The sequence below is a fragment of the Diprion similis genome, chromosome 12 (genome assembly GCF_021155765.1).
Source record: "Diprion similis isolate iyDipSimi1 chromosome 12, iyDipSimi1.1, whole genome shotgun sequence".
Classification (NCBI taxonomy): Eukaryota; Metazoa; Arthropoda; class Insecta; order Hymenoptera; family Diprionidae; genus Diprion; species Diprion similis.
Window position 1 is genome coordinate 8,190,590 of NC_060116.1, and position 20,707 is coordinate 8,211,296.

At 44.8% G+C, this 20,707-nt stretch overlaps 1 protein-coding gene across 3 annotated transcripts in view; it reads right to left on the bottom strand.

Moving 5' to 3' along the window:
* The window catches only part of LOC124413582, a 296,705-nt gene that overhangs the window by 101,072 nt on the left and 174,926 nt on the right, over positions 1–20,707 (bottom strand). For 2 of the 3 annotated variants that reach the window (XM_046894276.1, XM_046894275.1), the window contains exon 3: positions 12,206–12,286. In XM_046894276.1, coding sequence (XP_046750232.1) covers positions 12,206–12,286 — 81 coding nt within the window. Of the gene's footprint in view, positions 1–11,903; positions 12,116–12,205; positions 12,287–20,707 lie in introns of those variants that run through there. The other variant, XM_046894274.1, reaches the window with a different exon arrangement.

The window sequence follows — 20,707 nt, forward strand, 5'->3', positions numbered from 1 at the left end:
AAAAAGGATTCGCGCTTGCGCGCGGTGTAGCGGTATACATGAAAGAGCATTGATCTGCAGAGCGACTTTCGTAAATCTTCTATCGATTTATCTAGCAGATTATCCCAGCTCTTCGATAAAGAAACCGGATCTTATTCTCGATCCAAGACTCGTCAAAGAGTACGGTTATGCGTTGCAAAAAATCATGATCAATGTTCAGGTCGTCGCTCTAGATAAATTTTGCCTTTGTTGTTTTCGTCCGTTTATTTATTCACTTTTTTTGCACCCAATCGACAGAAGACTCGATCGTCTGCTATCACAAAACTGTACAGCATGCTCCGAGTGTGTTTTCTTGTTTAATGCCTTTTTTTGTTCTTCGATTCGGTCATTTTTACAGGTAGCGCTGTTTCTTCCCTCTCCAACCGCAGCCAGGACACCCGCCAGGACGCGGTTTATTTGACGTCGGGGTGGACGGACGCCGTCAAAGAGACAGTCAGTGGTCATGTAGCGAGGAACTAACAAGGTCGGTTAACTAGCCACCTACGAGTAATCGCTTTGGTAATTATTGCTCGGTGAAAGGAAAGGCCAACTGACTCGATGCCGTCGGTTGGACATTGTCGATTTTGGAACGCGGCCGGTGCATGAGACCGCACCCCGTGTGACGCGAGGGAATTTGACATACCTATGTTAATTAAATTAGACCGTGCGTTTGGAATGCGATTGGCGAGATTTAATCGAGCCCGGCCCTGGCGACGCGCGTACCCACGCCGCGCCGTCGCGTCCGTTGAATCGGCTATTAGCTCCGGTGCCAATATCCATAACACGTTGATAAACTTCCCCAGATGCTCTACTCTCTATGGGGCGACAAACGGCTCGAGTATGTGGGTTAATAAAAGGAATTCCTCCGTTAGATAGAGGATTAACCGATCGTTGAATTCACCTTATGTATCCACGCCCTTTCCTTTGCTTGGCCCCTCTGCCGATCACCTCTGTAATGGATAAATATACGTGGGCGCTGACGCTTTACACCGTTAACCGGGTCACTCTTATCTTCTGTTTCCTTTTTGTACTCAGGTTGTAGAGTCCGTTTGTTTGACGAAAATTCAAAGGCGTCAGCATCCACAAAATCAGAGTTTTTTTTTCCTTGAAGCCAGGCTTGTTATACATGAACATTTTGACACTGCAGACTCCAACGTGAATATAACTTTTTTCTTCGGTTCCGTAATAACCCCAGATATACGTATTATTGACACAGGGACGTCAGATAGGCGGGGAACTGCATTCGGTAATTTCAGACAAGCTTCACAAGTGCATTCCAATGGATATTGAAATTTCATTAAAATCAAGAACCACGAGGCAGAAACGAGATGTTCCGATAACGCGTGATGTGAAAAAAAAACTCAATTTCCATAACAGCTATTCTTTTTCAACCATAAAATACTACTGTCTATATGAAAGGTAACGTAACAGCGTGTATATAGACGCGGAATTCGCTGCGGAAGACGGTGTGTTCATTTAATCAAATTTCTTGACGGTTTTTTTCTGTTGTTTAATTTTGCACGCATCTTCTTTTCCAAGCGACACTATTTGCAATTAGACTTTTACTCGGGAATCTCGAGCCGCTTCGTTTCGCGTTCTCACACACAGTTTATAGTATTTCCTTCTTTTGCGACTCGACCTGCGACGATGTCATATATTTATTTTGATTTTTAGTATCCTCCCCCCTTCCCAAGTAGGAATCTGGCCACTAAACCGCGACTGGTTTCGGCAAAAAGTTGAAAAGTTGGCACGTGGTTCCCCTCCTCCCCCGCGACCGGACAGGCAAGAAATCGCGCGTCCTTGTCGTCGCGCGTGTTTGTTGGAGGCGGGCATTGAACCGCCCGACGTGTCGGAATGGAAGGCGCATATTAGGTTGTATAACTACTCTATTATAAGCTTGCGCAGCGCTGTCAAATCGGTGGCAGAGAGGCACCGCTCTGGTAAATATTATAGGTGTAATAACGCGCAATACCTCAGACCGTCACCTCGCACGGTCATTTACATGCCAAGATGTGGGGCTCGGGATGTGAGTGCGGCGAACCAGGAAGTAGGAACCAGAAGCCGCAGCGAACAAGTCGAGGGAAGACCGCAGGGAGATCGAAGAAAGAGAGGGCGGGGGAAGGGGTGACGAAATGAAGGGGATGGATCATGCGGTCAACCCTCTGCGTCTCGGGGATTTCGTTCAAAGTCGCGGGGGACACCTAGCCTGGATTTCGTGATCGGTCAGTGACACCGGACGCCCACAGTCCCGATATTCTGTAGTATTATGTTCGACCTGGCCAAGGACAGCGACGCATTATGCTCGCGGTCTAGCCAGGAAATGATATCGTTCTACGGCTGGCTGTGTTCGCCGTTTTAATTGTCGCTTCTCAGCGCTTAAGGCTTGAGCGAGCTCTAGCGGTCAAGAACCATCGCTTCACGTTCAGGCTGCGTGTCTGTGACTGTGTCATTAATATACACGCCACATACGTAAACTTGGTATTCAACACATCGGCGTGTTGGTGTGCAGTAGTCGCGTCTGCAATTGCAACGTGAACCCATGTGTTGTAAGCTAAACGTTTCTTCGAGGTCTTATCTCGAGAATTCCAAAAACCACAAGAGCAGGTACGCCTTGGCGAAGGACTAAGAACCAAGGTTACGGTGTTATAATTATTCCTTTGAGTCGGACTAATCGTTGTTTCGTTTGTCTTTTTCAGGAACCAGGTCCTCGCAGAGATCGGTAACCCGCACGTGGATCGCGCTACGATTGTACACGAGACGTCCTCGAAACGTACGCTCGAAGCAGGGCGGAAGAAACGGGGTGATTTTTTTTTTCTCTCTTTGCGTCGCAAAGAAGATTAGATCCGCTATATTGGCAGACGTTCCATGACCTGCTTCACGAAACAAATTTGCCGAAGCGTCGTTTAGTTCATTTGGTGAAGACGTGGCCTAGAAACTCGTTTTGACAAATGAGACGTAATGTGCCCAACTACCCACCCATATCCCTGCCCTCCGTTTTGGTATCTCTTCTTTGCAAATTCACCGCGACAGCTCTATCCGTTTCTCACGTGGCTCAGAGGCTTTCGCAGACATAAACTCATCGCGGAATACCTTCATATGAATTCCAAACATTAACTTGACAGAATGCAGGCTGTCTCGCGGTTAAAGAGACGGTTGGAGTGAAAGGTTGGATTACGTTAGACTAGGTTCGGAAGAGACGGGAGTGAAAGGTGAGTGCAGCCCTCGTCTCGTTCATCCGTTGACTGTTCTAGGCGCACACCGCTATTGAGACCTGGAGATAAGAATCACTCCAGGATCGTTGGTCTCGGTAAAAATAGAAGAAGCAAAATGTTGCAGGCACGCGCGGATTTTCGAGGTGAGGAAGGGGAAGGAGAATAGCTGGGCGAGCACAAGAAGTCGGCGAAGGTAAGGCCTTGAGCCTCGAGCTAGTCGCACGTACCTGCAGGATGCAGGGCTCATACGTGCGGGCCACGTAGTCGTTCGGTGGGCAAACATGCGGCAAACAGGCAGCGAGGCAGAGGCAGTCGTATTTTGCATTGAGCAAAGGTCATTACCATCGACTGGATTCTAATTAGACAACATCAACCTGCCTCGGCCGGAGATCGGAGGAGGTGCGCACGCGCGTTCGCTGTTCCCTCGATGGATGTAGGTGCGCGACGTTGTGGCGGGACGCGGCGCAAAAACGTAGCTATTTATAGCGTACGAGCCTTGTACGTGTGCACCATTACCCACTACGGCCGTCCACGTGGTGGTCGTTTTGCTCCGCTCGGCGTTTGTTGTTGTTATAAATCGCTCGCCTCTTGCCTCCGTACATCTTGTGCTGCCTCGAGATTAAAGCGATTGCTCGACGCACAAGAAGGCGCGAACAGTGCACTTGGAGTTCTGCAGAATGTTCCTGCAGGGTCTACCTGCGCATCATGCAAAATTCGATCCAGCAACGACGACTCTATGTACACGGACATTTGAGGCGAACGTTAACCAGAGCCTTATAATTGTTTGAGGAGTTGAATCGGGGCGAAGGGGAATTGATAGGACAACTTCGCCTGCAGGGGCAACGAATTCTGCCTCAGCCAATCCCTACGGTAGGCAGAAGTCGAGGCTTGGAATACACGCCCGCATCTCTACAGGCGAGGCAATCACCCGGGTATCTTGGTATTGGCCTGGGCGTTGTATTAAAGGGGATGTCCTCGTTTCGGGTGTTTCGAAACGGCCTTCGAACCTTCGTACACAGGGTAACCGTCATTGCCGGCGATGAATTTCGTATAAATTAGAAAGAGACCAAAGATGTCGATTGCGTCTTGGTTACACGTGCAATATGCACGTAGGTCTGACGAGAAATATACCTAGCCGTAGGTAACGAACAGTACGCAAACGAACGGTTACTTTGCTAACAGAGTTTTGCACATTTTTTTATGCCTAGATCATGAGTAAACATTAGGCTAGCGAACGAGCAATTCGCACTTTTAAATTCTCCAGCACTAAATGTAAGACCGTGGCGTCGTTTCATTTGAAAGGGGGTAGGTAGATATAGACGGACGGATAGGCAGGGGAAATTACACTCGTTGCGTAATGAATTTATGTTGTTTGATGAGTCAACAAACGAGAGAAGGCTCTCGGTGGTCACGTTGCGCGTCTTTCGGCAATCGTCCGTTTGGATCCAATCTACGTCTCATCCGCCGGTCGTGCCGCATGACCATTTCTATACCCGAATTCCTTCTCTCCGCGTTCATCTGCAGGTGTAGCATCTGCGTAGTAGCTTCGGTGTACCGGCGTTTAGAATAATTCAAGATGACGGCTTCCCTCTACCAAGGCTGTGCCGCGGGTTCAGCGAGATTCTACGAGGGGTTTTTCCCGCATTGTTGTCGCAATGTCGTTATTATCTGCCGTTAGCACGTGGCACAGAGGCGCGTGTTCACCCGTCGCTAGTGTGTGTGCGTGAATCTCCGTTTGTGTGCGCGCGGAGAGGAGCGCGCGCAATAAGGACCCAAGTACAGGACGCTCCACGTGCAGGGTAAATCGATCGTCCTTGTACTCAGGGCTCCGCATTGGGGTGGGCGTTCGCCGTGTGTACAATAATAGAATGGAATAGAATGAAATGCCACCCTAGAAACAGGTTATAAATGACGTTCTCCAACTTTGGGGAAGTGGCGGTTACAACTCACTCGCGTTACTATAGCCACGAACTATAAACGTTAAATGAAACTCTCAAGGACCAACATGTCCGGTTGACCCCTCCATAATTTCAATTTTCCCATTCAGCCTTTCCTTGCCCTATATCGTCTTAAAATGAAACATTCTCACAACCCTTCGTTACATTGTATCCTCCTGCGTTATGCTTTGCACATTCCCCGGGATTTTAAAATGGCATCGAAACTGTGGATACGTCTCTTTAATTTCTTTCCAGACATACTAACAGGGAACAACGAAGGTGTCCCAGTCAAGTTGTCGTTAACTTATTCAAGTACCAGTTATGAAGCGAAAGTATTTACTGCTCCCCCTTCAGCTTAACCGAGACAAAACCTACTCCGAGTAAAAGCTTCTGGGAAGGCTTGTTCAAGAGGCGAACTTTTCTGAAATCGGCTCACCAGTTATCGAGTTACGTCGCAATGAAATTTCAACGCTCCGCCACTCTTGAATTTTCGTGTTGGCTTGTATTGCGTTTGTAGATTTAATCAAATGGGAGAAAAAAATGTGACATTACCACAAAAACATTAATTATGAAAAGTTGTCGTAAACGATTTATGTGATATATTTTGAATATACGTGGAACCTCTTTTATTTTACTGTTTTAAATTACATTCAATATGCCAGACCCGCAGATTGTAGGTAAATGGTATATTTTTGCGACAGTTTTTTACACAATCATTTCGTTCTTTCGAAAGTCAAGTGACGGGTGGACAGCGTATAAAATTTCTTAAAAGTTTTTAGAGCTCCAAGAAAGTGTCCCGAGACACTAAAAAATTTCGATCTAACAATAAGTATATATAATACGTAAACGTAGTTGGATGAAGTGACATTATGTTGAATAGCCTTACGTACGTTCTCATTACGTTATGTAAACGAGTGGCTGTCAGTCGCTAAGGAAAAAAAAATTTGTTTGGCCTTAGAGCCATCTTGATGAAGGAGTAGCGATACAAGGTTTATACGACCAACGTTATAATTTCCATAATTCAGCTTTCGTTTAATTATTCGTAATTAGAGACCTCTTGCTTAAAGTTTCATGTCGGATCAGTGGTCGAGCTTGAGTGTACACAGGCAAATTCAAGTAGGCGCGTATAATTCAAGAAAACGTTTATTATTGTTGGATTTGAATTTCATCGTCACCGCATGCCAGTCCCTTCCCCTCCTTCCCAGCAATGCGGCAGAAATATTTGTCACGTAGCTCGCGAGCAGGTAAATGCAGTTTATCATCATTCAATCATATTTTACCATATAACGCTGCAGTGACAAGATTCTATCGTTTGATTAATCTTCGCGTGGCTGCAAGTACGGGAGATTATCTTGCTGGATGCTATGTTGCTCAATTTTTCTAACGTCGACTATATTTCGTTGTAGATTACGTGACAATTTTCTTTGGTCATTCGGGTCCATCTCTACATAACCTGTTACAAGAGATTATAATCCAATTCACTAATGTTGTACTATATTGAATAACCGGCAGATTAACTTTGCAAAGGTTTAGTAAACATGCGTGTCAGTCGTGATTACGTTGTTGTGACATCAGTGGCGAACGTATGTGATCTTTCGAAATAACAAGATGCGAATGAAATCCGCGAGATGACGTCTATCCTTCAAGCATTCTTCAAGGCATATATTCCTGGATACATATATTTCGAACCCATGTCAGCCGTGATATTTCACGCACGAGCTCGTCATACTGTGCAATAGTATAGACGTATACAGTATATATAAGCGTCATGCTAATTGGCTGTATCCTAAATATTTGTAAATTTTCTATCACAACCGTGTATCGAATAATTTCTTGACTTATCTTTTGCCTAGGAATTAGAAATACCCCGTCCCGTCCCGGCAATGGCGGACCACGAACCGTGATATAATTACGTTATGACACATGTATTTCTAACTTAACACGTATGTATGTATTTAATGTATATACGAACGTATTTAGGTACAATGCACACAATCGTACGAATACCGCGCCCCATGTTGTATAAGATGAAAAATATTTGTTATCCAATCATTTTCGGGGCCAACCGTTACCCGGACGACATTAAATCTTAAAGATTTATTTGACATCACGAGACTCACCGTGCCACAGGTTATTTACGATGAGTACAACGTGGATGGGTTGAAAAAGAAGAGGATAAAAATGATGTGAAAAAGAGTTGCTGTTCAGTATCGCGATTTTGAAAACAACCGCATCCCTTCGGACACGAAGTACCTACCTAGGTAAACCAGCAACTGCGTGTCAACACGTTTACGAAACAAAAGGCTCAGAAGCCGTCCAAGTCACCGGCGGTGCAAAGATCGGCTTTACAACGTGTCACGTATCAGGAAAAACAACCAACTTACCCACCCAAGAACGTTCCCGTGCACTACCAACGGTAATACATACTCGCGTTCGCGATGCACTCGGTCAAAGGAGGGTGAATCGCGGCCGCGAATAAACGGTTTATACACCGAGTTTCGGGTCCGCGGTGCAGCAGGACGTGGAGGAGTTTTGCGGGTTGGCGTGTCGGATTGTGTCAGTATTTCGAGGATGGAGAGCCCCGGCGTGAATGTGGACGGTAGACGGTGGACGGCACAAGGTAGAAGGCGGAAGGACAGGAAGTGAGTGGCGGACGGCTGAGGAGAAATAGAACAACCAGACCCAGCGGGACAGCCAGGAAAGCCAGGAAGACTGTTGGAAGGACTGTGGCAGTCTACTCTCTTGGCTTACGGAACAAGCAGGCTATGCCAAGGGGAACCAGCGGCGGATAAGGGGTCGAGGGGCAAACGGAGGAAAGGCGGGGAAACGGGAACTGCAGCCATGCGGACATACAGGATAAACGTACGTCGACTCGCATGCCCTCCTATTCGGTGCAAGCAGAGAGCGACGGAGCGACATTCTCACTGAGTCTATGGAGCCAGGTATACGAGGATCTGTATCCATATCCGAGGTTCACAACTGCATATTCGTGAATGTGGATGTGTGCACAGGGTGTTGCGTATGTACCCAGAGACGAGCGACTGGTGGGCATATACGGGGAAGGCAAAAAGTCACCGCGCTTCGGGTGAACGATGTTTGTTTTAGAGCAGGCACTTTGGATATTCGGATAGCTTCCGCGTGCGGGCGCAACGGTGTGGATTTTTCTGAGGCCAGGTGCGTCGTGGCGTAGCCCGGGGCACAGACGGAGGGGACAACGAGACCCGCACCATGATATTCACCGCGGTGTTTGTAGCTAGATGTGTTTGTCAATGTCTTCTTCTTGTTATTATTTCTCTTTTTTATCAAGTTCCCTGCCCTCGACGAGTTTTGACACACCCTGTATAGCTAGCAGGTGGGCCCTACAGCCTCGTAGAGCAACAGGATATGACAGAGTTGGCGTGAGCGCGATACGCCCGGTGGGCTCGAACAATTTCCTTCGAGCCTCGTCTAGAGGTTTTGACTTTCGTGAGCTGGGGATAATGCCGTCGTTGGAACGAGAACTTGGATACTCGGTAGGTGAATCGGACGAGCCTTTATCCGTAAAGAATCAGCGCCGTGCGAAACGCATCCCCTCGGTAAATCTCGACTCTCAGGTGTCGTCCCACACCATCGAGGGAGTCCCGGCATCCCTGGACACCACCTGGGTACAGGGTGTCGACTGTCGCAACAGGTGCCTGATTCCGGTTAATCCCTGTCTCTTTCACTTTTCATCCCCCGATAAGTTGTCCGTCCCCCTAGGGTGACAAGTCCGGAAAACGGAAAGTAAATACCCGATGCAAAAATCAAGCGGAAGCTGAGTGATGACGTTATCTTGACTCTTAACTACATGAAGCTTCGTGCTGGTCGGTGTGCCGGCAATCAGTAAGTATCTTGCACCTACCCCCACATGCACACATACCCACCTCGCAAACACGGAGATCGCAGTAAGGCTGTTTTGAACAAGCCGGCGTTCGCGTCCAATGACCGTGTTCGGTAATTAATTAATAATTTACTGCTAATTGTAACAATAACGCGGGACAGCGTTCGCAATAACGAAACCCAGAGTGGTAGAGCGGGTACAGTGCGGCGCGAGAGTCGAGTACCGGTGGCGCGATCAAGTTCAGTCGAGAGGACATTACCGTTCCAATGCAGCGCTCGTTTCAATGGGATCAATGTAGAATATTCATTAAAATTAACGATGATGCCCATTAAGGGATTAATTGCGTTCTGTCAGCGATTACCGTCACGGTAACACTTTATTGTTGGTAATTACAAACGCTGCGTTATGTTTCGCTTTTCTGCGGCAATGGATCAACGCTGGTAGATACATATAGTCTGTCTTCATGTGAGGGATGATGATTGTTACAGTGATATTTGGTACTGATTCTCAAACACAACCATGCTTGCCTACCTATACTTCAATTTCGTCATTGGAATACTTTGATGCAATAGCAAAAGTTTTGATCTTTTATTCGGCGTTCAGGCTGCTATGCTATGACAATGAGGGATAGTATAGTAACATATATAATTTGTTCCGAATGAAAAAATATCTATTCACTGTGACACTCGAGCATAAATTATGATTGCACTAAATGCTAGAGGGCTATGTTCTCCTTATGTTAGCATCCTGCTAACCCCAGCTTTCGCCAGGATTAAACTGAGCACATTCCAGGGTTTAATAACATTCCTGAATTTAATAAGTCGCATGAATGACGTGAATTAGTTCAATATGTCTAAGGTTGCCCCGTGGTAACGGATTCGCTCTTGCATTTTCTAATTAAAATGACTTTCCACCGTTATATTTCACAAAGCCATACAGACGTTAGGTGCGAGGAGAACTTACTACTCGTCGTGCCACGGCTCGCGGTATGGCAGAAGGTTTATTCTATCCTTCGCCGACCTGGATTCTCTCCCTAGAGTAAACAAATAAAACGTGCGGGATTCCGTGCACGCTCACCGGCGGCTGTTTGCTCGGCATTGCCTCTCATTGAAAGAGTGGCCAGTTGGAATTCTATGCTAGTGAATGGCAGTGTATTGAGATGACCATAACCCTTCATATTTTAGATAGTTCAACTTCTGATTTTCGACCTTCTTTCAGATATAGTCTTTGCGAACCATTGGAACCATGGAGGACCGATTCCGATGAAACGCGGTGCAACGTCGATAGTGGTGCGCGTTATGTTTGATGTTGGTCGCATCGCTGCTCTTACTCTTACCATTTGCGCATAAAGTGTTTTATTTTTTGGGCATTTTTTACCTTTTGAATTGCTGTCGACATCTTTGGCTGGTAGTTCAGTAGGAATAAAAACTTGGGATGTTCTTTGACCGAAGCGAGAAGGGATTTCGGTGAAATTTCTATAAAAACGATTTTTTCGTTTTGGAAGTGCCTAAAAAAGGTACAATCAAACATTCCTTCGTACAAGATTTAAATTACGTTAGTATGCGCGCTGGAAAAAAATTCTAATCTGCGATCATAGTCTGGATGCAAGGAATTTATGGCAGTGGTAGTTGGAAATATTCTGCAAAAGAATACTTGCGACAACAGTCAAATTTGCGAGATACATCGATTGCACATAGTTTTATCTCGCCATGAATTTGTGAGGGTCCAGTTAGTCCTGAAAGAGTCGTATAAATCGACTCTGAGATTGAAACGTTTGTGGTCTAGAAATCGTGACAACAGCAAGGCTAACCTTTTTGAATTTTTTTAGTCCACTTTCAGCGGATTTTTCAAAATTCTCAAATCTATTCATTCAGACCCTATATCGACGTGGTTCTGCCAGAGGAATCTATTGCGTGCAGTCTAAAAAGACTGAGAACGACGGATCAAAAGTAACAGTTGCAAAACGATAAGATCATCCGAATTTTCAACACATTGCGTTAGCTGTTAGTTCTGGTTTAAAAGCCTTTTTTGTACTTTTAGTGGTTCTGTCAGTCTAGAAAGGATCATTCAAGTCGTGTTCTATCGCTTGTAACAGTCTTACAATGCAGTTCTAGATTAATCAAAGTTGGTTTATGTTCACCTGAAACGTGCAGAAGCGTCTTACAAGCGTAGTTATTTTCATTCTACTATTTCGCATGGCACTTAATATGGATAAAAATTCTAACGTTGTACCCATATTTTGCCACGTCCTTTCATGATTATGGCCGAACGTTTCTTTGTTACGCAGTTGTGCTGCAGGGGGCAACTAAATCAAATATGGAAAAAGACTCTTTTTGCTAAGTGTTCGTTCATTCGTATTCATGACTATTGCTAGGCGTTCATGCGTGTTTTTGAAATTATCTCAAAACCGGATCACAAAGAATTGCTAGTCTTCTTAATCAACCGAGGTCTCCCACCCTTTCTACACGAAAAACTATACAGCAGATACAGGAATAAGAACCGACTGCTTGAATCTCTGCACAAGCGGTGGCGGTGAAAAGCACGCGTACAATTTATCACACCTCACCTTGTTTCTTGCTACAGTAAATAGCTTATAAATTGTGAGTAGGAAAAAAAAAAAACGACCCGAGTTACTCGAAGTTATTGAACTCGTCCGGAGCTGGCAAATATCTAAAACGCCAAGCGGATATATTCCATAAACAGAATACCTATCTCCGATCAGTCGGCACAATCGTCGTGAGATCAACATAGGCAGGTATAAGGCATCTGCAAAAAATGTAAATTGCGATGATATTTGTTCCAAGTGCACCGGCGACACGTGTGCCTATCGACGTCACGACCAGAGTCTCGGCTCTGCTCCCGTCCCCTCGTTCTTTAGTTTTTTATCTCCCACCTCCATTTTTCTACCAACCCCTCCGTCCCTCGCCTTCGTAAAGCAAAGGGTTAGTTGGCTTGCGTGCCGTATCCTCAAGAACTGGCCTAGTTCTCGTATCGATGCTCTGGTAATTGCATCGCGCCCCATTGCACCATGTTCCTTGGGGTTCGTCGAGTCGCGCCAAACCACTGATCGTCGATTTTGAATGAATCCGCTGGCACGGAAGCGAAAGAATAAAATCTTGCCAAAAAGTCCGTCCAAACCGAAGGGGAATGTACATTCTGGGTTAGAGATACGGCTTTACCTTTAGCGGTGAACTGATCGGGGATTCAATAGAAGAACCAGCCGGAGAGACGTTCGGTGAACTGTCAGCAGAGTTGTGTATCTGTAACACATCGAAAAAAGTATCGGAATTTGTTAAAAGCTCTGGTAAATTAGGATCAAAGTATTTTTGGTGTAAATGATCAAGAGTCGATGGGATTCCGTCTATGAGGAATATTGCGTATAAGTATCGGTGGGGAAAATGATCAGGAATTTAAAACGCATTGCCGCAGAAAGGAAAGTTGTTGGATATCATCTGTCATGATCAACTTAGCATGCGAGTAATCTCTTTTTAGAGTTTTCACCCACTGGCGAGCAAGGAGCGAAAGAATTTATGTTTATACAGGTACAGCTAGTCTTTTCTTAGATCACGAGAAAGCATTTGGGAAGATTTTTCCGCTGTTGTTGTTGTTTTCGTTGTTGTTTTCGCCTTCTTCTCCTTTTTTCTGTCTCATTCGTTTCAGTGTTAGTTCTTCTTTCATTTACTCGCTGTCAAACGGACAGATTCCGAAAAAGTCACGTACGCTTGTCCCGCACCACGTACACGTAAGTATGTAACTACCTTTTCGTGCAAGAAGTCATCGAACCTGCTTTCCCATCCCCTCCTCTTCATCCTCCTCTGTCCCCGTCCCTGTCCGCTGCGCCGTAATCGGAGATTGGACGAGTCACGTTCGAGCATATTTATTTCTAAGCAGTTCATGGATTGTTTTTTAAACAATTTGCACATTTCTCAGCTCAATACGATCCTATTCGGAGCGACACGCGTCCTTAGTACGAGATTTAAGGCGATGTGAATGACCTTGGTGAACGCGGACGTGGTTTTATGATCGCCGCGAATCAGGCCGCATTTTATTAGTCCACGTGGCGCGAGTTTATACCTACCCGTGTGAAAACTATCAGTACCCAAATCCCTGCAACGCAAGCCATCTGGAAGGCAGATTTGTTCATCGAGTTGAACTTCTTTTTTTTACACCATTTTAGCAGAAGATTTTTCGTAGTATTTTATTATAATGGGAAATGGCAAGTCGTGTCGCATGTCCGTTCGCTCGCCTGCCCTCTCAATCTCCCATTCTCTTCCCCTTCTGATCTCATTTTCTCTCCACTTCGCCGAAGGCAAAGATACGCGCTAGAATCGAAATCTGAAGTTCGGCTGATGGCCGAAATGTTCCAACGCGTGCGCGTGCTTCGCGTCTTAACGGTCTAATTGAGGGAGACGAAAGCTCGGAATCCTGGAAGACAGATTTTTTCGACGCCAATGAGACCGCCGGTAACCGTGTATCGCCTGTGAGAATGTAAGCGTCGAATATGAATCGTTCATTTTTTAGAAAAATTTACTCCAATTAAAGTTTGGCTGAGGAAGACGGAAAGGCGAGCCTCGCGGCCTCGAGGACAAAAATTGCAGACGGAATTTCGTAGCGGCAGTTAACGCCGTATCTGCAAGATGATTCGTGACTCGCGAAAGACTCGTTCGGTAAACAAACGTGCGTGCAAACTTGCAATTCGCATAGTTTCAGACTCCCCTTGTACGTTCGTTCTCCACGCCCCCCCTAGACTACAGTATGTTTCCACTGTCGGCGCAACGCCCTTTCCGATCTCCTTCCCCGAGGGTGTTAATGAACTTGGAACCGTGAGATATCATTTTGCCTCGACTTATCGCGGTACGATAAACCTGTCTGAGTTCACCGATCGCCGACGGAATTCGTCTTCCACGCCTTTCATTATATTTTCTCATTTCGGCGCTAAGCCGCCTGCCCGACGACTTACGTGCGTGTGTGTATAAGTCAAACCGCGTGTGCCCCTCCGGGGGAAACAAGTTTCGCACCGCGGTAATTCGCGTCTAATAATAATCAGAAGTATACTGACGGAACGCACGCTTAATGATGATACCCGAACAACGGTATGTTTGTTCTCATTCGTGAAGCTCGTTCCATCGCGCGGAATGGTGCAAAATGAAATTCGTTGGAAATTCAACGAGTCAATTTACCACCGAGTACCGGCGCTCCGAGATCAAAGTCACCCGAGATCTTGAGAAGGGAAATGACGTCGCCGAGCCTGCAGGCCTGGCGCACCGCTTTGAAACTTACGATAAGGAACCCCGTCCCACCCACCTTCGCCTCCGCCACCGCCCACCCTAACTCAAGCCAAACTAACTCCACCTATAACCCACCTGCCTGCTCGCACGTATAAATTCAACGATATGTTTGCATGTGAATCGTCGAGGATTATCGGCGAGACTCACTTCGTGTTCTGAATCGAGGGGTGGTGAAAGGGTGAATCGAAGGGTTTGGTACACGAGTGGCTCTCCCTTTTCCAATAGTTACCAATCAGCGGCGCAGCCCTCGTCTCGGAATCTTAACGACTGGACGGAAGGAGGATGAAGGAAGGAAGAAGCAGGAGCTGGCAGGAAGAAGGAGGGACCGCGCGAAGAGGCCTATTTTCAGCCGATCTAGTCGCGCAGAGTAATCGGAAATGAGGTGGTGTTTTGTCGCCGCATAAGTCTCCGGAACGTTGAAAAATAAGGGACGAACAAGCGGAAGCGGGACGGTACCGAGCCGGAGGGAAGGGGACGCTGCAGCGGAGCGGCTTGTGGGGTCGACGGCCTCCTCGTGACAGTTTTCAAGGGAAAAGGGCATTATTCTCGTCGAACTGCCTAGAGCCAGACGGTCGCTTACCAGAGCAGAAAGGCCGGGAGGCACGCGTGTCGATGCAGCGGGTCGTCGGGACCATCGCCTCCGTCAGTCGGGCTAACCGAAATAGACAAACGGACAGACAGACGGATTCTCGAGTGTCTCGACTCGCGAGGAATGGAGAAACGGAAGGCCCCCTTCCTCTCTCTCTCTATTTCGCTCTGTCTATCGTATTTGCTCATTTTCTCCAAGCCGCGAGTCTTTGATCTTCAGTTTCGGTTGAAGTTTATGATTGGAGAAGAATAAAGTAAAAACCCTAATGTCTGCGGATAATTGATGAGGTGATAAGTATCCCGAGGTTTGGATACAACAAACTGGAAGTTTTGCAGCTTGGTCGTTAATGTTCTTATATATTAATTACCAATAAATTAACGTTCCTTGTGAATGACAAAATAGCTGCGAGCTCAAAAACACCTCTCAAAGTGTGGGAATTGAAGGGCTGAGGCGAAGTCCCCCGGCTCGCTGGAGCGCAGGTGCACTTTTCCCGATGTCCGTTTTTATGATTTTCAAGTTTTCATCCATCCCTGACAGCCCAGCGATTTCGTACCAAGGTCTCGAAAATGAGAGCCTAAAAAATTGGCGGAATTACGGAAATGAAGAGTCTACAATTCAATAGTATGCAGTCCACAGTATTTCGTACGTGTAAATATAAGAAGCGTGGTAAATTATCGCGGTCAGAGCCATTGAGCATGGCTATCAACCGTGTCAACTCAAAAAGTATAATAAATCTATTGAGCTCTGAAAGTAGAGAGAGAGAGTGCCATCTCCTCCATTCGTTGAACACATTTGATGAAAAGATTACAGGAGAACGGAGTAATATGGTCTCGGGAGAAGAAGAGACTGGGGTTGTTCTATGGAAAACTCTTGGGAAAGCTTTTGGGAAAACGTTTAGAAAATCGTAAAATCGTAAATATCAACGGGATCAGATAAAAAGGGTTCCGGGACGGAGAACAGTGGCTTAGCGCCAAGTCGGTGGAGTGCTGGGGTGAAAGATGCCGCGAATATAGCAATCGATAAAGACCTGTCGGTGCTCGGTTTATTCAATGACCATTTTGGGGGAGAGTAAAATTGCTCCTGCCACCGAGCTGCTCATCGAAGACAAGGACGTTTGCGTAAGGTCTCCACCAATCGTGGGATAATTAATTTTCGCTACGCAATTTTCCCCAGGCAAGCTTCCGGCAAGCTCAAACTCGAGGTTTATCCCCTTCGGCCCTTTTATCCCGCGGATTACGACAGGAGAGAGATTCGTGAGATTTGGAAAGTTGTCGTTGTGATCGAGGCCTGGGGTGAGATTATTGAGGTCTGCTCAAAGTTACATTTCGCATTTCACCTAAGCCAGGAACGTCGTAGTTTAACGAGTTTCGTCGGGCGTTTCGGAGGAATTTGCAATCACGAATAAATAACCTTTTCCCATACTGTTTTAAAAGTCATCTGATAGGACATCCTGATATCATTCTGATACGAGTAGCCAGATAACAAATCATACAGGGAAATATTTTTCTCTTTGTTGAGCAGAATCGGCGGACACAATTCGAAAGAATTTTTATACCATTTGCCAACTGACCACATACAACTGATCATATTTTTCGCGGTAATCTGTTTGTTTCTGCACCAAGAAAAACTCAGCTCGAATTTTCATTTTTTGACCGTATCTCTTGCTCTTTACGCATCCCCAGACATAACAGCAGTTCCGACTAAATTCGGACGTCAACGATGGCAATCTGCCGCGACGGTTATAACATTTGTTTCCCAGGAAATTTGAGAGCACTTCGCAAGGACTGCATAGCCGTACTCTTCAGCTCGGTTATTTATAATATTTTCATTTTTACGCGAGCTTTTTCCTCGACTTCAGGTCGTTAGGAAGAGCGAATTAATTTCAAGGGTATATTAATACTGTCTGGTCGTAATGGTATTGCTATTGTTTTTAGAAATGCCTCCGTTTCTCTGTTCCCTAGCGAGAGGATGAAGGACAAAAATAAAGACACTGGGCTGGCTTCTTTCTTCATTTATCCGACAAAAAGATAGGAAGTAGATATGTAAATCCGAGTTAGGGCAGGACCCTGAAAACAAAAAGTGCATCTCTCTTGCACGTACATCCGCTGGGTGATGCTTTGCTAAGAGTTCAAAAACCTTAATGCGCGTGCAACCCGGTTAGCGATGGTTGTAACCATGGCCATTCGAGTTGAACCTTTCTGCCGTGGAGCGTGCCGTAACATGCAAGCGTCGCTTCTCGGTACAAATAGTGGTGAGGGAAACAGAAAAAAAGAGATCAGTTTCAGGCAAGTTTGTAAAAAGATATACACATAAACGTTTATGTGTATAGGAAATGCTCGATGATGCATTATTTCACCTCGAACATAACTTTCACTGAAAACGCATTGCGTAGTTCAAATAATATCGAGAGGTGAGATTATGCAACGCCAATCGTGGGCATGATAAATGTAATGGGCACGGGTACAAGTATCGCCCAACTAACGCCCTCCTTGAATCAGCGGAATTAATGCCAGTAAGAAGTTTGACCACCCTCGACGGCTGCTCGAGCCTTTCACTGTTAGCACTCTCGGCTCGAATTTAAGCTCATATAAGAAAGCCAAAAATAAAAGTAAAAACATGCGGCGATGCATCGGCCCGGGCTCACTCAGCTGTTGCGTTGAATACCAAGGGGGTCCTCTGCGCCGGAAGTAAACGAAGCCCTGAGAAAAATGAGACGGGGGAGCGAAGATAGGAGGAGAGCGGGAGAGACGTAAGAGGAAGAATACATCGCGAGTACTGCTCAACTTCTGGAGGAGAAATATCAGCATTTTATGGTGGGTAAGTCTGACGCATTACATTGCATTAGGCACGGGAAATTTTTTTTTTTTTTGAACCCGACATTTGTAAACGTAGTAGAAGACGTCGAGTTTGCGAAAAGTTGAGAGTGCCTTTGAGCATCGCTCAGCCATGCAGTTAATAGATAGTAGTTCTTGAAATATCATCGGATGTTTAATTTTTCCTCAAACGATTACGGCACGTTTATCGTTTGTTTATATTCATAGTCACGTCAATTATGACCCTTTACGTTGACTATGAGGCAAGGCATAATAAATTTTTGCAAAGTTACATAAATGTTCTATGATGTGAGATAATACGCCAAATTTAGCGCGTAAAACAATTTTTTCTCTGTTCTGGTATGATAATATGTAACTGTTTACATATTTTAATGGTAGTCGCATGCTGCGTACGATAACACAAATGTGTAAAATTAAACTAGTTAACAGTGATTTCATTGCCCTTGATATTTCAGTGGTCTGAGAAAGATTTGATGTCAACAACCCTAGAAGTAAGCGTAGTTTTCTGAAATTGGCTTTAGTTATTTATTTGATTGTCATTTTTATACATGACTCAAAGAAGCAATATTTAGGTAAAAAAGTCAACTTTTTGTTTTATATCTGAAGTTGATCAAAAAATACTACACAGCTCAACGGAAATAAAATTCTTGGTTGCTCTGATTTTTTCTTGGAATTTAGGTGTTTTAGAATGTAGAATTTATGATTAAAATCATGATTATATTATAATCGCCCCCCCCCCCCCTAAAACTACGCTGACGTGAAAGACTATAGCCAATTTAATATGATACTAATTTTTTTCGGCATTGGTCCTTTGGAATTTAGTCGCTATAAGTTTGTGAGATTTCTGCCTTACCTTTTAAGAATCCTGTGCAAATTTTGTTTATTTTTGAACCATACATTTTTCCAATTGGAAACGGATTGTACGGCTCTTATTGAACTAATTACACCCTGAAGTACACGAAAAGAAATAAAAAAACGCAAGACCACCAGCAGAGAAATTACAAAGATAACATTTCATTTTTTGGCTGGAACTTTTGATACGTTGAACCCAGAGTATTCGGAACGAGTGGGATCAATTTCTCTCGCAAGATAAGATTGATTCCAACATGTTTTGGAATCGTCGACATTTCCAGCAGAAATCCAATAGAGTTGCCTTTCGTTTTTCGTAATTCTCGGAACAAGATATTCTTTGACTCACAATCCATTCGTTCGACGAATTCAAAATATTAGGGGCCAATACCGAAGAAACCACGAATTTAACATGGGAAAATTTTAATCATTTCTTTATTTTGATCCAGGTTGCATAAAAGGGTAACAATGCTATGTCATGGAGAATATATCGTATCCGACCGAGGTGCATTATGCTTGTACGCAATGCAGAAAATAAACTATCCTTACGAACTACGAAAATGACTATGATGTAGAATTTTTTTAAATCTATTTACGATATTGGATAATGCACTCCTTTTTTATGTTACGATAATCAGAATTATTATGTAACTTTCAATCATAATTTGCATTTCGTTTTGTCTTAACGGCTACGTTTTGTGCCAAATTATTGGATTGCTACACACTGACACATAAACACTTGTACTAGAGATAAGGCATACTAAATAAACAGCTAAAACATAATAGCTCTGGATATGTTGTTTTTCTACCCCGCCTCAGTCGAATTCCTGTTCTTGAAAAACTTCTCGTCGTGGAATCGATTTGTATGACACTTTCTTGACTAATTGGACGCCCAGGAAATCGGAAAACACTGCAAAAAAAGAATCTGACCAGCAGCGTAAAAATGACGACAGAGAAACCAGCAGCAGGAAAATATAAAAATACGATTTTCGTTTTCGGCTGTAACTTTTGATCCGTTATTCGCAGCGTATGTGAAAGTCGCTTAACCGGTTTCGCTCGCAAAATTACGTCGGAATAGTGCCTTAACGAATAGATTGCAGCACTTTTCAGAATCGCCGAAATTTTCGCCAAAAATCCAAAGGGGTTAGCCTTAGTTTTTTTTCGATTTTCGGAGCCGCAAAATTTTTCGTCTCGAAATCGATTTGTATGACCCTTTCTAGAGTAATTCGACCACCAGGAACTCAAAAATCACATGCAAAAGAGCGTAGGACCAACAGCAGAGAAATGACGACGAAAATCTCCAGTTTTTCGGCTGTAACTTTTGAGGCGCTGCTCGCAGCGTATTGGGACTGCGCCCAATCGATTCCTCTCGCAAAATTACGTCGGAATAGTGCCTAAAAAAATTAATTGCAGCACTTTTCAGAATCGCCGAAATTTTCGCCAAAAATCCAAAGGGGTTAGCCTTAGTTTTTTTTCGATTTTCGAAGCCGCAAAATTTTTCGTCTCGAAATCGATTTGTATGACCCTTTCTAGAGTAATTCGACCACCAGGAACTCAAAAATCACATGCAAAAGAGCGTAGGACCAACAGCAGAGAAATGACGACGAAAATCTCCAGTTTTTCGGCTGTAACTTTTGAGGCGCTGCTCGCAGCGTATTGGGACTGCGCCCAATCGATTCCTCTCGCAAAATTACGTCGGAATGGTGCCTAAAAAAATTAATTGCAGCACTTTTCAGAATCGCCGAAATTTTCGCCAAAAATCCAAAGGGGTTAGCCTTAGTTTTTTTTCGATTTTCGGAGCCGCAAAATTTTTCGTCTCGAAATCGATTTGTATGACCCTTTCTGGAGTAATTCGACCACCAGAAACTCAAAAATCACATGCAAAAGAGCGTAGGACCAACAGCAGAGAAATGACGACGAAAATCTCCAGTTTTTCGGCTGTCACTTTTGAGGCGCTGCTCGCAGCGTATTGGGACTGCGCCCAATCGATTCCTCTCGCAAAATTACGTCGGAATAGTGCCTGAAAGAATTAATTGCAGCACTTTTCAGAATCGCCGAAATTTTCGCCAAAAATCCAAAGGGGTTAGCCTTAGTTTTTTTTCGATTTTCGGAGCCGCAAAA